Below are 13103 nucleotides of genomic sequence, written 5' to 3' on the forward strand. Positions count from 1 at the left end.
AACTTCAAACAAATTGGAGAAAATACTGCTTGAATCAGGAATTTTAGCACATACAGAGTCTTTGGACACTTCATAGGGTTTGCTTTAAATGTTTTTCTTTTATTTTCTTCAAATTATGCAATTGAATAATGAATAAAATATGCAAAACAGTTGTTGTTAATGATGTCGCTAAACTACACCTTTAAGTCTGCAGTTTGATGGGTGATTGGCAGCTCCCACATGAATCACAATGAGAGGTGCGAGGTAACTGTGATAAAAAGATCTCAATAGCAACAAAAAGTTTTCCACGATTTCACCGCTGGAATACGAGCATGCATTAACTGGTGACGATGGTGGAGTTAACCAGCTTCTTTGTTCAAGTTACCTCTTGCCAGAATATTGCAAATAAAGCAGCATAACCCTCAAATCTGACCCTTTTCCAAACATGACCAGGCCAAATTCACAAGACACTTATGCAAATAAGTGCCTTTTGGAAACAGTGCTTTATTGACATCCAAATACTTCACAAACACAAATTTTAAGAACCTCCAGTTACAAACCGAACATTTGCCATTAACTGAATATTTTGCACCCGGGACTTTGTCTAGCTTGAGGTGGGTTTTCACACTGTTCAGCAGGCCACACCAGCTAAAACCTGCTACTGCCAGGAAAACCCACTAAGACCAGATAAAACCAGCTCGAGTTTTCTGCTGTTTTCTCAGCAGGGTCCTGGGCCTGCAGAAAGCCAAAGACCCTCCCGTCAGAGCTCGGCATCGCCACTGGTTTCAAAGCTTTTCTGCCTCTGAGAGAACATGACACGCGGGGCTGGTTTAGACGGAAAAGATGAATTACTCAGAACCCTCCTCACACCGGACAGTTCAAGGTGTTGGCTTGTGTGGTCTAACTAACTGAGAAATTCTGCTTTTTTTTTTGGTGATAAAAAGCACCTCCCTGGTGCGTGTTAGTGCCGCCTACACCACGGCTCTCAAACGGGTCGAGTTCTGATGTTGTAATGTTGGGGTTGGAGAAATGAATGGTGCTGTAGGCGTGAAGCCGTTATCACGGGGGCCCACGTGCATGCGCACACAGATGAGAGCGAGTCTCGGCTCCAGCCCATGGTCCGGCCCCCTTCGCGGGGGTATAAGAGCCCATCGCCGCGCCCCCGCCGGCTGCACAGGCAGCGGACGCACTGAAGCGGGAATAATGAGCTCCTGGACGTCAACCGAGGGATGCACTCTGAAGGTATGCCACACATTTCCTTCATACACAAGGTGGTCGGGGGGGTCAGGGGTCAGCGCGCCGTGTTTGATATTGTTTTCAATCAGACTTTTATGCAGTTGTGCAACATTTGTGCAATAATAGACTGAGGCGCAGGACTAATCATTTCTGTCCAGTGTATTTTAAATTGAGTGTTTCCAAGAATAAGATAAATGCGGAGTACAGTAATTACTGTCTGTGCAATTACCTTGCTATGCAGAGGACTTTTTGGTGAGTTGGATGTCAACAGAAACAGAAAAGGTGCTGAGAAGTTTCACACAGCAGTGCAAATTTTCATAGTCATAAGGAGGCTGTTTACGTGAAACGCCATTATTGGTTGATGAGCGGTTTCTGAAATAGCCGCTTTGCTGCTCACACCCACATGCAGCTCCATGTTTGTGATGTGGATGTTGGAAGATCTCAGGATACCTGGATCTATTAGGACTTTGTTGGGCATGCTTGCACCCTAATGGTCTCATTAATGACATGTACATATCCGATGTTATGTAATATATTACATGTAATAAATTACATAATGCTGTATTTTATCTCTAGAAGGATCCTTACTGTGATTACTGCGGGTCTGTGTGTTTCCCTCCTGTGGGAATTCAGTTCGATTACTCATGTCACTCTCTGTACCTAAACAAACACCAAGGCTGATGTTGCATACAAAGAAGCCCATTCTTCTCCACGTAATGCAATTAATTTTATCAGCCCCAGGCTGTCTTAAATTTACACTAAGGTTAATTAATGGTGATTGATGCAGATGGGACATGATAAGAGTGGTTTAGCTAAATTTCCTAGTTAATACAAAGGGTACTTTGACCTCTATGAGCAACTTAATATTGCTCATTATTGCTGAATTGAACCAAAGTTCAGGGCATTAGTTGATATTAAATGATCATGATCATGTGAAATGACAGCCGGAAAAGTATTTGGTTAATATATCTGTGTCAGTAATCGGAAGGAAGGTGACAGTTTTAGGTTTAAGTTTAGATTTAAATAGAATAACGTAGAAGGCGTAGATGAGAAATTATCTGTATGAAAGAAACCCGCTGAAAGTTGCCCCCTGACTTAAAAGGGCCGCAGTTTAACGAACTCCCTGAGCCAGGTTCAGGTAAGAGGTGTGGTGCTGAGGGTGACATCTGGCTTTGCTCCCCCAGGTGCTGTGCTGGCGGTGTGTTTGTGTGCTGTACCCACTGCTCTTCCTGCTGGCCCGGCCCAGCCCCGTGGAGTCGGCCAAGACCCGCTGCGGCTGGGAGCTGGTGGCCGACCTGGAGTTTGTGTGTGGAGACCGTGGCTTTTACAGAGGTGAGATGCTAAAGGTTCTTCAGTTCTGTTGTTCCTCTGGTCTGGAACACACTCCTCCCTGGCATCTTTCATGGCTGCCCACTGCTCACTAAGATGATGTTCGCGTGGTAGTAGCCTAGTGGGTAACACTCTCGCCTGTGAATCAGAAGACCCAGGTTCAAATCCCACTTACTACCATTGTGTCCCTGAGCAAGACACTTAACCCTGAGTTGCTCCAGGGGGGACTGTCCCTGTAACTACTGATTGCAAGTCGCTCTGGATAAGGGCGTCTGATAAATGCTGTAAATGAAAATGATGACTTAAATGCAGAGGACACTTTTTGTTGTGTTTTACTGTGCTGTGACATAGTCCAGAGTGACATAAGAGCTTCGAGGACCCTCAGTGAAGACATCGACATGAATAAGAAAGTATTTCCAAAAGAGACAGCTCTTTATTCAACACTCACAGATTCAGCTGCTTGGACATCTTTCTTGCCACCAAGTAGCAGCCATCTTTTAGATGAGTCTGGATACATGTCTTACTTGTACTTTGAGAGACGGAGGGACCACTTGCAGTCAAGAAGTGATTGGCAGTGCAGCACAGCACATGGTGACACAACAAACTGTGTCCTCTGAATTTAACCATCGCCCTTAGTGAGCATTGGGCAGCCAGGACAGGCACCCGTGGAGCAGTGTCTGGGGATGGTACCTTGTTCAGTGGCACCTCAGTAGCAACCTCAGCATCCTTACGATTACGAGCCAGTTTCCTTACCTGCTTGGTCAACCACTGCCCCAGAGTGGTGATGTAAGGTCGAAGGGTACGTGCTGTTGTATGAGCTTGGAGGCTGGAGGGTGCTAGTACAGTTTTGGTATCACAGGCAATCATCAGCTACAGGAAGTGGGTATGGAAGAACTTGCATTTATCAGCAAAATTTCTTATACATATCTCCTAAAATGGCAATGTAAAAGATGAAGGGTCGAATGGGGGGATTTGAATCTGATTTTGAAGTGACATCGGCCGCACGTCTCAACACCCACAGGCCCTTTCTCCCTGTTCCTCCTCCAAGGCCAGTTCTTGACTCACTGGCACAAAGGCCAAAAAGTACATTTTGACATGGTTGCAGAGATAAGTTATGAAAATATTCTTTATCACAGTTGCTATTTCTGCAAAATAAAACACCATTGTTTATTTAAATAGTTCATTTTATTCAAATTACAAGGGGGGGGGGGCATTGGAACATTGCAGAATATCTTAGAGGAATGGCTTTTAAGTGTTTGCTTCTTTGGCATGTCATTTAAACAGCCAATACACACCAAAATCTAGAGGGTACAACATGTTAAAAATGCAATACCACGTACTTCTCTTACACAATTGTATAGAATTTGTAGAATTTGTCCAAATATATTTCTGACATGAAAACAATTAGGTTTTGAAGTTTTAGCATTGAACCTTCACCCAGAGTGTACACTACAATGTGTGCTAATGAACAAAACAGTTGTTCTCCACGTCTATGTGGGTTTCCTTTGGTTGTTTTGGTCCCCTCCCACAATCCAGATGGATGGAGATGTTTCTAAATGACCCCAACATGGTCTTATTCTGTGTTTACACATCATTCCACGTTATGAAATACATGTGGTTCTTGTCATTGCTTCAGAAATAAACCTGCAGAAAAATCACACGTAAAAATTGTTCTTTTGCAGGCAAGGCGGGCGGCCTGCGGGGTGCAGTGCGCTCTCGTGGGAAGGGCATTGTGGAGAACTGCTGCGTGCGTGGCTGTGACCTCCAGCACCTGGAGAAGTACTGCGCCACCACACCCAAGAGGGGCCGGCGGAACACGCCCCTCCCACTAGAACAGACTCTGGTGAGGCCATTGTGGATGAACATTATTAAGTATATTAATTACAATCAAGAATAGATGTAATGTGTTCAATTAACGTGTGTGTGTGTATACACGCACATGTATATGTATGTATGTATATACGTTCCATCAGGTATTAAAGTGCCTGTAACTTAAGGTGAGAATTAAAATGTTAGTAGTTACAGGGACAGTCCCCCCCTGGAGACACTCAGGGTTAAGTGTCTTGCTCAGGGACACAATGGTAGTAAGCAGGATTTGAACCTGGGTCTTCTGGTTCATAGGCGAGTGTGTTACCCACTAGGCTACAACAACCCAGATAAAGGTGTGATGTCTACTACTTAGCTTTCTCACTGTTTAATTCATTTCTTAATTAGCTTTCGCTTTTATAATATGTTGAAAACTGTATCAGTCACAATGAAATAAAATATGACAGAATAATAACATCATTGTATTGAGACAATAGACGCACAGGATTATAATGTCATAACCTGTTGTCTTTTGTCTTCAGGAGTTGAGGCGATACCAGAAGATGGCCCTCACAAATTTCCATGAAGAGGCCTTTGCCAGCAAACTCAAAGAGCGCGCCCAATACTTACAGACCCTGAGAGACTTACGGTCCCACAGATCAAATCAGAGGAACAGCAACTCGTGACGAAGCAACCGACACCACGCATGCCACTCTGCTCTGCTCACCAGCCTTGAACTTTGACCTCTTAAGGGCATCAGTTTGGAAGCGAATCAGAGACATTTGCGCTGCACACGTGCAGGAGACACATTGGGGGGAAAAAAATCTTGCTTCAGACAAATTAAGTAGATTCAAAGAGACCTGGTTGTTTTTTTTAGACCCCTCTTGAATAATTTTTTTTGGGGGGTCACTTGGAGCTGCTACAGGAACAGGCTTTCTGTTTTCTATTCCCCCCTTCACCATGCATGTGATTTATGCTACCCACCTTGTTGGCACTGCTGCTCTTATTTTAGTTCTGGTTAATGCTGATGTATTGAGACCCTGGTAATGGGCAGGTACTAGTGTACACCATGGTCCTGTGGTCCTGTGATGACCGCCTGTTTAGAGGCCGGCCTGGCGTGCCAAACGTTCTCTGGGCCTCTGCACAAGCCACAATGGGTCTCAAAGGACAGAAATTCAATGTGGTATGGAGAGGAACATGTTTGTGAAAATTGTCATTTATTTCCTTGTTTGTATTTGTGGCAAGTGTATTCTGGTGTTTCATGAATTGTATTTTTTCGTGCATACTTAAGCATACTTAAATAGTGCAGTGGTTGCTTGGCAACAGTCTTACAGCAAACAACATTTATGCTTTGTAAGAAATTCTGCAGTGAATGTAGTAAATAATGATTGTTAATTTTATTATTTGTTCATTGAGAGATGGTATTATTTAGCGGTTTGGAAAAACGTGATTAAAATAAAATCTAAAATATTGTTCACTAATTATAGTCTTTGTCATTTTTGTGGTCTTGTAAAGTTGGCAAATTGTCACGTCACTTCCACCCATCAATATAGTCGCATGCCTTTTTAATTTCACTACACTGATCAAATGGTATACAGATGGAAGCCAACCTGGCAACTAAATCAAACTGATGACAACACTGATTACAACTATAATTTTCTGCCGCTTGTTTAGTTGTTTCTAATTGAATTGAATGCTGTCTGCAGGCTTTTGGAGTTTATTGCCAGCCAGGGCATGTTTTGCTCGAAGGATTTAGCTGAGAAACACTGTAACGCAGCCGGGAGATAGCTGGTTTGTTGCTTCATTTTTGGCCGATAAAGCTTTCGCGAGGAAAGTGTATGCTGGACACTTATAGACAAAGTGTGTAGACTGCCACGTGTTGACCTTGAGCTTCGATAAGCTCTTTTAGGGGTGGCGGTGCGGGCAGTAGGGAGAAATATAGACTATTTGTAACAGTCACTGCAGTGCATCCTTACTTTCGTGATGCTGTCGTCTGGAGAGAAAAACATTTACCAATTACAGGACCATCATTGGGTCCATCTAACTAGGCGCTGAGAACATTGCCTTGAGCCTCCACACCTGAAGCGAGCAGCTGTGGGGCCGGTAGATAAAGAGGCGCAGATACGGATGCATGTTCTCCCTTCCCCGGCCTCCTGCGTCATCGCCGCCGAGGCGACCGCGCACTCGGCCCTCCTCCGCGTTCCTGATAACGCGGCCGTGCTCGGGGCCCGAGGTGACCTCTCCCTGCGGACGGCCAGCAGCTGTGCTGCGCCGAGAACAACGTTCTCAGCCACTTCAGCAGAACCCTCCTGTAGCACAAAGTGGATCGGGGAGGGAGGGGTAGTCGAACGGAAAACAATGTCTACATCTTTTCACTGCTGACCTTAGATGCGGCGGTGCAGACTACAGACTGTTACAACCTTCAGAAATATGCATTAATCAAATATTATAGTGTGAGATTAGACACATTAACACAGGCCTCTTATCCTATTTGATCTTGTTGTAGATTTTGAAGACTTTTGTTCTGTTACTGTCTGCAGACACTTTTCAAGATCAGATTCCCCTGTTGCTTCTAATTACTCTGCATACGTGTACACTAAAGATCTGGAAACTATGAAGTACTATGCAGCATATTTATTTATTTTCCCTCCATAATTTCAACGTATTGCGACTTGTTGTAAAAAAAAAAAAATCACGATCATTATCACGATCATGCTTGCCTCGCCCCAGCAGCTGTTCCAACCATCCCCACCCATGGGGTGATTTTTAACATCTGCGCCATTTTTTCTTTTGCATTGTTTGTGTTGGGTTTGAATCCGACCAAAATACCGCTGATGTTTGGAAAGCAGATAAATATTCACCCTGAGAAAACACTCTTTGGAGGGTGCTCTGTATTCGCTGAGACGTAAGGACAAACAGGGCTCAGGGTCAGGGCTTACCTCTGTTCATGGTCACTGGTCCATGGTCAAATGCTATAATAAAAGCTCACAATTAGGGCATTTGGAAAACTAGGTTTGTGAAAATATACATTTTTAATTGAATCAGTTATGTGAATGTTGAAATTATGTTAGTAAGTAAATTACCATATTAAACCACATCACTTTGGTTGCCGTTTGTCTTATTTCATGTGCTGTAGATACTCGAAGACACTTGACTGACGAGGTCCGTAGTTTGTGTTTGTTTATTCTGACTTGACTGTGTGGCACTTTTTGAACACTTTGTGACAAATATGTAACTCACTACACACAGATATGCCTTATCTGTGACAAGGATTGACAAGGAATGACGAGGGCAGTGCATACGATAGGACCATCATCAAGCAGACATCTATCGTGTCTGACCCATATTGAGCAAGCTATCATACTTTTATCACCAGCAGCCTAAATAAGCTAGAGATCATTCAAAATGCTGCAGCACAAGGACCAGGAGGAGAGACCATGTGTCACCTGTACTGAGGTCCCTTCATTGACTTCACACAAAAAGAGACTTCCCAAACACTGAAAGAAAGTGAAAGTGAAAGAAAGTGTCCTCCACATTTAACCCATCACCCTTAGTGAGCAGTGGGCAGCCATGACAGGCGCCCGGGGAGCAGTGTGTGGGGACGGTGCTTTGCTCAGTGGCACCTCAGTGGCACCTTGGTGCTTCGGGATTCGTACTAAACTGGTTCACCTCCTATCTTCACGACAGGTCTTTCAAGGTATCATGGGGAGGTGAGACATCTGTCCTCTCTAGGGTAACCACAGGGGTTCCACAAGGCTCTGTCCTTGGCCCCCTTCTATTCTCAATATACACTCGCTCACACATCATCCAATCACATGGCTTCTCTTATCACTCTTACGCTGATGTCACCCAGCTGTATTTGTCTTTCCCACCAGAAGATGCCATTATAGCAACAAAAATCTCGGCCTGTATCTCAGACATATCGGCATGGATGTCTGAGCGACACCTCCAACTGAACCTATCCAAAACCGAGATTCTGGCTTGAGCCTCTGCAGTCACCATAAAACCACTCCAGATGATCCAAAATATGGCAGCCCGTCTCATCTTCAATCAGCCAAAATACACCCATGTTACACCTCTTCTCACCTATCTCCACTGGCCCCCTGTAGCTGCTCACATTGAGTTTAAATCCTTGATGCTGCCTACAGGGCTGTAAATGGAACTGCAGCCTCTTATATCAACGCACTACTAGGTAGCTACACTCCTGCACACCCTCTCAGATCAGCAAATGAAATGAGACTGAAAATTCCCTGTTCACGGGGTATCCGATTCCAATCAACTCTGTTCTCCTTTGTTGTCCCTGGCTGGTGGAACAACTTACCCTCCTCCATTCGACTAGCCAAGACTACTACCACCTTTAAGAAGCAGGTGAAAACCCACTTATTCAAAAAGTATTACAGACAAATCTAACACTTACACACGCACATGCACACACACTGCACAATCAATAAAAAAAATATATATATATAATAATATTTTTTTTCTTTGTCTAGCACTTAACAATCTCCGAGCATGCTCTTTGCTGACAAGTTAGGCCTTATCAGGGCTCTTAGTTTTTGTAAACTCAAAATCTATAGAAATCGAACAAGAATTGTTGGTGTCTTCCTCTTGCAAGTCGCTTTGGATAAAAGCGTCTGCAAAATAAAGTAAAGTAAAGTAAAGGGATTCGAACCGGCAACCTTCTGATTATGGGGCCATTTCCTTAACTGCTAAGCCACCACTGCAACCCCCCCCCAAAAAAAAACACTGTTAGACGCATTGTATCACTAGCTGCACAAAAGGTCCTATGTAAATAAGGTCTAATAGATAAAGTCATACGATAACATCTGTGAACCTGAAGACAGCAGTAACAACCGCAGTGTTTTCCCATAATTCTCTCCCAAAAGCGTGCTCAAGTACATCTGCTTGCACACAAGCTGACGAGAGAGAGTATGCTCATTGAGGTCTGATCTTTGCACATACAACGTGCAGAATTGTGCTCTTTAAGTGAATCCGGTTAGGTGTACTGTAATATTCAGCACGTTCTGATTAAGGCATTTATGGATGATCTGACTACTAAAACAAAATCAATACCAGAAAGTAGAGGGATTTTGGAAGCTCATGGATTGGGCAAGGTGGATCCAAGATCCTGGTACTGAGGAAAGAGGGTGTGCAAATTCTATTTAAGTAGTCATTCAAATGATTCATGAAAAACCTGTGAAGAACTTGGGTAAGTGGGCAGACCTCAGTGACGAGCAGAGTGTGAAGGAGTATCTCCTTCATACTCAGCCAGAAACCTGGATGACAACCGTGGACAAGAGTGGCCCACCTGGCAAATATAAGGCCTGGGGGTAGTGACATGGCATTCTCCCAAGAGTGCTCTGACCACTGTTTGTGTATGAGGTTCCGGCTACGACGGAGGAAATACTGGAGAGGAGAATTTATCCCAAAAAATTCTATAGTACTGTTAGTAAGCAGAAGGAATGCCAAATCATGGTGCAGAAGGAGATTTGTGTAAAGGAAGAATAAACTAGACATATCAAGGCAAAGGTTGTAGGCTATGCAGTAAAGGACACTGGCGTGGCGGGATCATCAGGAACATGGAGGGGCACAGAGCAAAGTTCCTTCTGTGCCCAGTATATGACGTTCAATTAATAAAACGTAAAGTTTGATTTATATGTGTACATTCTCTGTGCTTGTTGCCCCATCTCACTGCATGTATTGCTGAGATGACAATAAAGATTACTTTGAATTTAAAATTTCACCATGTTTAGCAACTTTGCAACTTGATCAAATAGCTTTTTTTCAAGTATTGATGAAAATATACTTGACAAGACTAATCTCTCTGGTGATCTTTTGTCTCCTTGTAGGGTTTCCTGTAGCGTTAGCCTTCATTCTGTGATTTTACCTGCAACCAAGCAAACCGCCCAGCAGGTGGCGCAATAAGGCTTTGTCATTTTCATGGCTTCATTTCTCGCTTCGGTGGCAACAGATTACGGAACTCCAAAATTAAGCAAATAAATACAACACAATAAAACAAATAACTGCAGTTTTTATTTCAATTATTTTTTTTATTTCAAAATGGCATTTATCCCAGTGGTCTTTATTTCATAATGTGACTTTTCAGAAGAATGACTTGTCTGTCAATCAAGAGACACAGGGCGTCACTAATTGTGTAATTGGCTGATCCTTTGCTTAGACATATAGCAGTATATATCAGATGAAGTGTTGATCTAGGTCTTCTGCTGCAATGCGTTCTCCTATGTAAATCTGGGCTCGTACAAAAAATGAACTTTGAACTTCAGGTGATGCGCTTAAGTTATCGTGAGAGAGATAAGAAAATCAATGCTGAAGAGCTGAAATGGAGGCATGCCTTTATTGATTATTTTTTAAACCCGCACATTTCCTTCCCCAAGTGCTTGTAATGTGTGCAAAGAAATCCGGGCTTTTAAAAATCTGTACATTACAAGTTGTAGCAGTCATGTGTGTGTGTGTGTGTGTGTGGAAGGAGGAACCCAGCAGAAAGGTTCAAGCTCCTGTGGTTATTTTTATTATTTTCTTTTATCTTACATATAAACCAGTAACGTTTGGTACATGTAATGTAGTGGAACTGAGGTGATGTAAGCCAAATGAATAGAGAGTGTGATGGAAACCCCAGCAGCGGTGTGAGACTCTCTTTCCTCCCGACGGGATTCCCTTCTCTTCATGTGTCAATAGTGTTTCCCCCCACTCCACATCGAACCAAAACGTTACAGGGCTCACTGGGTCATGGCGGTATGGAAATGGTGCAGTAAAGTTGGAGTCGAGAAACCACGCTGACTGTGTCATTTATTTAAATGACACAGGGTAACCACAGGGGTTCCACAAGGCTCTGTCCTTGGCCCCCTTCTGTTCTCAATATACACTCACTCACTTGGTCACATCATCCAATCACATGGCTTTTCTTATCACTCCTACGCTGATGACACCCAGCTCTATTTGTCTTTCCCACCAGAAGATACCACTATTGCGACAAAAATCTTGGCCTGTCTCTCGGACATGAGCAACATCTCCAACTGAACCTATCCTAAACTGAGATTCTGATCTTTCTGGGCAACAACTCCCCTCAGCAATACCTCTCAATTCAAATTGGCTCGCTACTGTTAACACCCACGGTGTGTGCAAAAAGCCTTGGAGTTTGGATTGACGACAAACTGAGTCTGAACCATCACATTGCTGCGATCTTCAGATCCTGCATGTTCACTCTCTACAGCATTCACAGCAGGCTACGCAGCTCCTCGTCCAGGCAATGGTCATCTCTAAACTCGACTATTGTAACTCTCTCCTGGCTGGAGCCTCTGCCGTCGCCATAAAACCACTCCAGATGGTCCAAAAGGTGTCAGCCCGTCTCATCTTCAATCAGCCAAAATACACCCATGTCACGCCTCTTCTCACCTCTCTCCAGTGTCTCCCGGTAGCTGCTCGCATTGAGTTCAAATCCTTGATGCTGCCTACAGGGCTGCAGCCTCTTATATCAACACACTATTAGTTAGCTACACTCCCACATGCACTCTTAGATCTGGAAACGAAATGAGACAAAAAATTCCCTCTTCACAGGGTCTCTGATCCCAATAGACTGTTGTTATAGATTGTTGTCCCTGGCTGGTGGAACAACTTGCCCTGCTCCATTCGACTACTACCACCTTTAAGAAGCAGTTGAAAACCCACTTGCTCAAAAGGTATTTCAGACGAGTCTAACACTTACACACACACATGCACACACATTGCACAAAATAAAAAAAACATTTGTCTAGCACTTAAAACAAGCATGTTCTTTTTCAGACAAATTAGGCATTATCAGGGCTCTTAGTTTTGTAACTCAAAATCTATAGAAACCAAACAAGAATTGCTGGTGTCTTCCTCTTGTAAGTCACTTTGGATAAAAGCCTCTGCTAAGTAAAGTAAAGTAAATGCACCACACGGCATCATAGTCGGGTCAGGCTCGGGCTGAATTCTGAAGATCTCGGGTCGGCTCGGTTTGGATCAGGCCTAATTTTGTAAGTGCCAATTACAGCTCTAATATAGACTCTATATAGCCTACAGTCTAAAACAAGAAGAGTTTTGAACTTGGACACAGGCAGGGGGACTTCAGGGAAAAAGGTGGGATCCACTGATCTAAACAACTTAAAACTGCATCTACCTGTAAATTATCCCTCTCTATTTCAGAACAGAAGTTCAGGCCAGTCCACATTGGTGCTAGCTGTACAAGCAGCCTGATTAAGGATCAGCCAATAGGCATGCAGGTCCAACCTACTGGCACTGAATGACAGAGGAAGTTTGTGACTTTTTATACTGAAAAGTCACATTATGGAATAAATAGGCCATTGGGAAAAACAGCATTTTGAAATAAAAGGCTGATTCTGAAAAAAAGGACGTTTTGGAATAAAAATCGCTGAAAAGAAATGAAAGGCCTCTAAAATAATCTGTGTTGTTGGGTAAATATAATGACAATAAAATAATATTTCACAATAATAAGTACATTTATATAGCATTATTTTTCACAATAATTAGCTGAATATGAAAAATGTATTTAATTATTTCACGATTTTTCGTTGCTGTTATATAATATTCTGTTATCCATTCATATGTTTTTTAATTTCATCATGTCATATTTATTTATTTAATTTGAACACTTTGGAGTTCCATGACAGACTTCCTAGAATGTAATCATAATCAGTGTGTAAAGTTGATATAAAGTGCTTGTGATGGTCCAAAAGACATTTTAGAACTTCAAC

At 43.1% G+C, this 13103-nt stretch overlaps 1 protein-coding gene across 1 annotated transcript; it reads left to right on the top strand.

The window, feature by feature from the left end:
- The first annotated feature begins 1165 nt into the window (after positions 1–1165).
- Positions 1166–5036, top strand: igf3 (insulin-like growth factor 3). The gene is made up of 4 exons (XM_028993370.1): positions 1166–1221; positions 2400–2547; positions 4227–4387; positions 4893–5036. Exons 1-4 carry the CDS (start codon positions 1183–1185, stop codon positions 5034–5036), a joined length of 492 nt encoding a protein of 163 aa, XP_028849203.1. The 5' UTR covers positions 1166–1182.
- The last annotated feature ends 8067 nt before the right edge of the window (positions 5037–13103 follow it).

This window comes from Denticeps clupeoides, chromosome 10 (genome assembly GCF_900700375.1).
Source record: "Denticeps clupeoides chromosome 10, fDenClu1.1, whole genome shotgun sequence".
Lineage (NCBI taxonomy): Eukaryota > Metazoa > Chordata > Actinopteri > Clupeiformes > Denticipitidae > Denticeps > Denticeps clupeoides.

What these genes read in the sequence shown, in the direction of transcription:
- igf3 (XM_028993370.1), top strand. Translation starts at nt 1,183, where the DNA reads ATGAGCTCCTGGACGTCAACCGAGGGATGCACTCTGAAG. An exon ending in CCGAGGGATGCACTCTGAAG is followed by an intron (nt 1,222 to 2,399) that starts GTATGCCACACA and finishes TTGCTCCCCCAG; the next exon opens with GTGCTGTGCTGGCGGTGTGT. An exon ending in TCCCACTAGAACAGACTCTG is followed by an intron (nt 4,388 to 4,892) that starts GTGAGGCCATTG and finishes TTTTGTCTTCAG; the next exon opens with GAGTTGAGGCGATACCAGAA.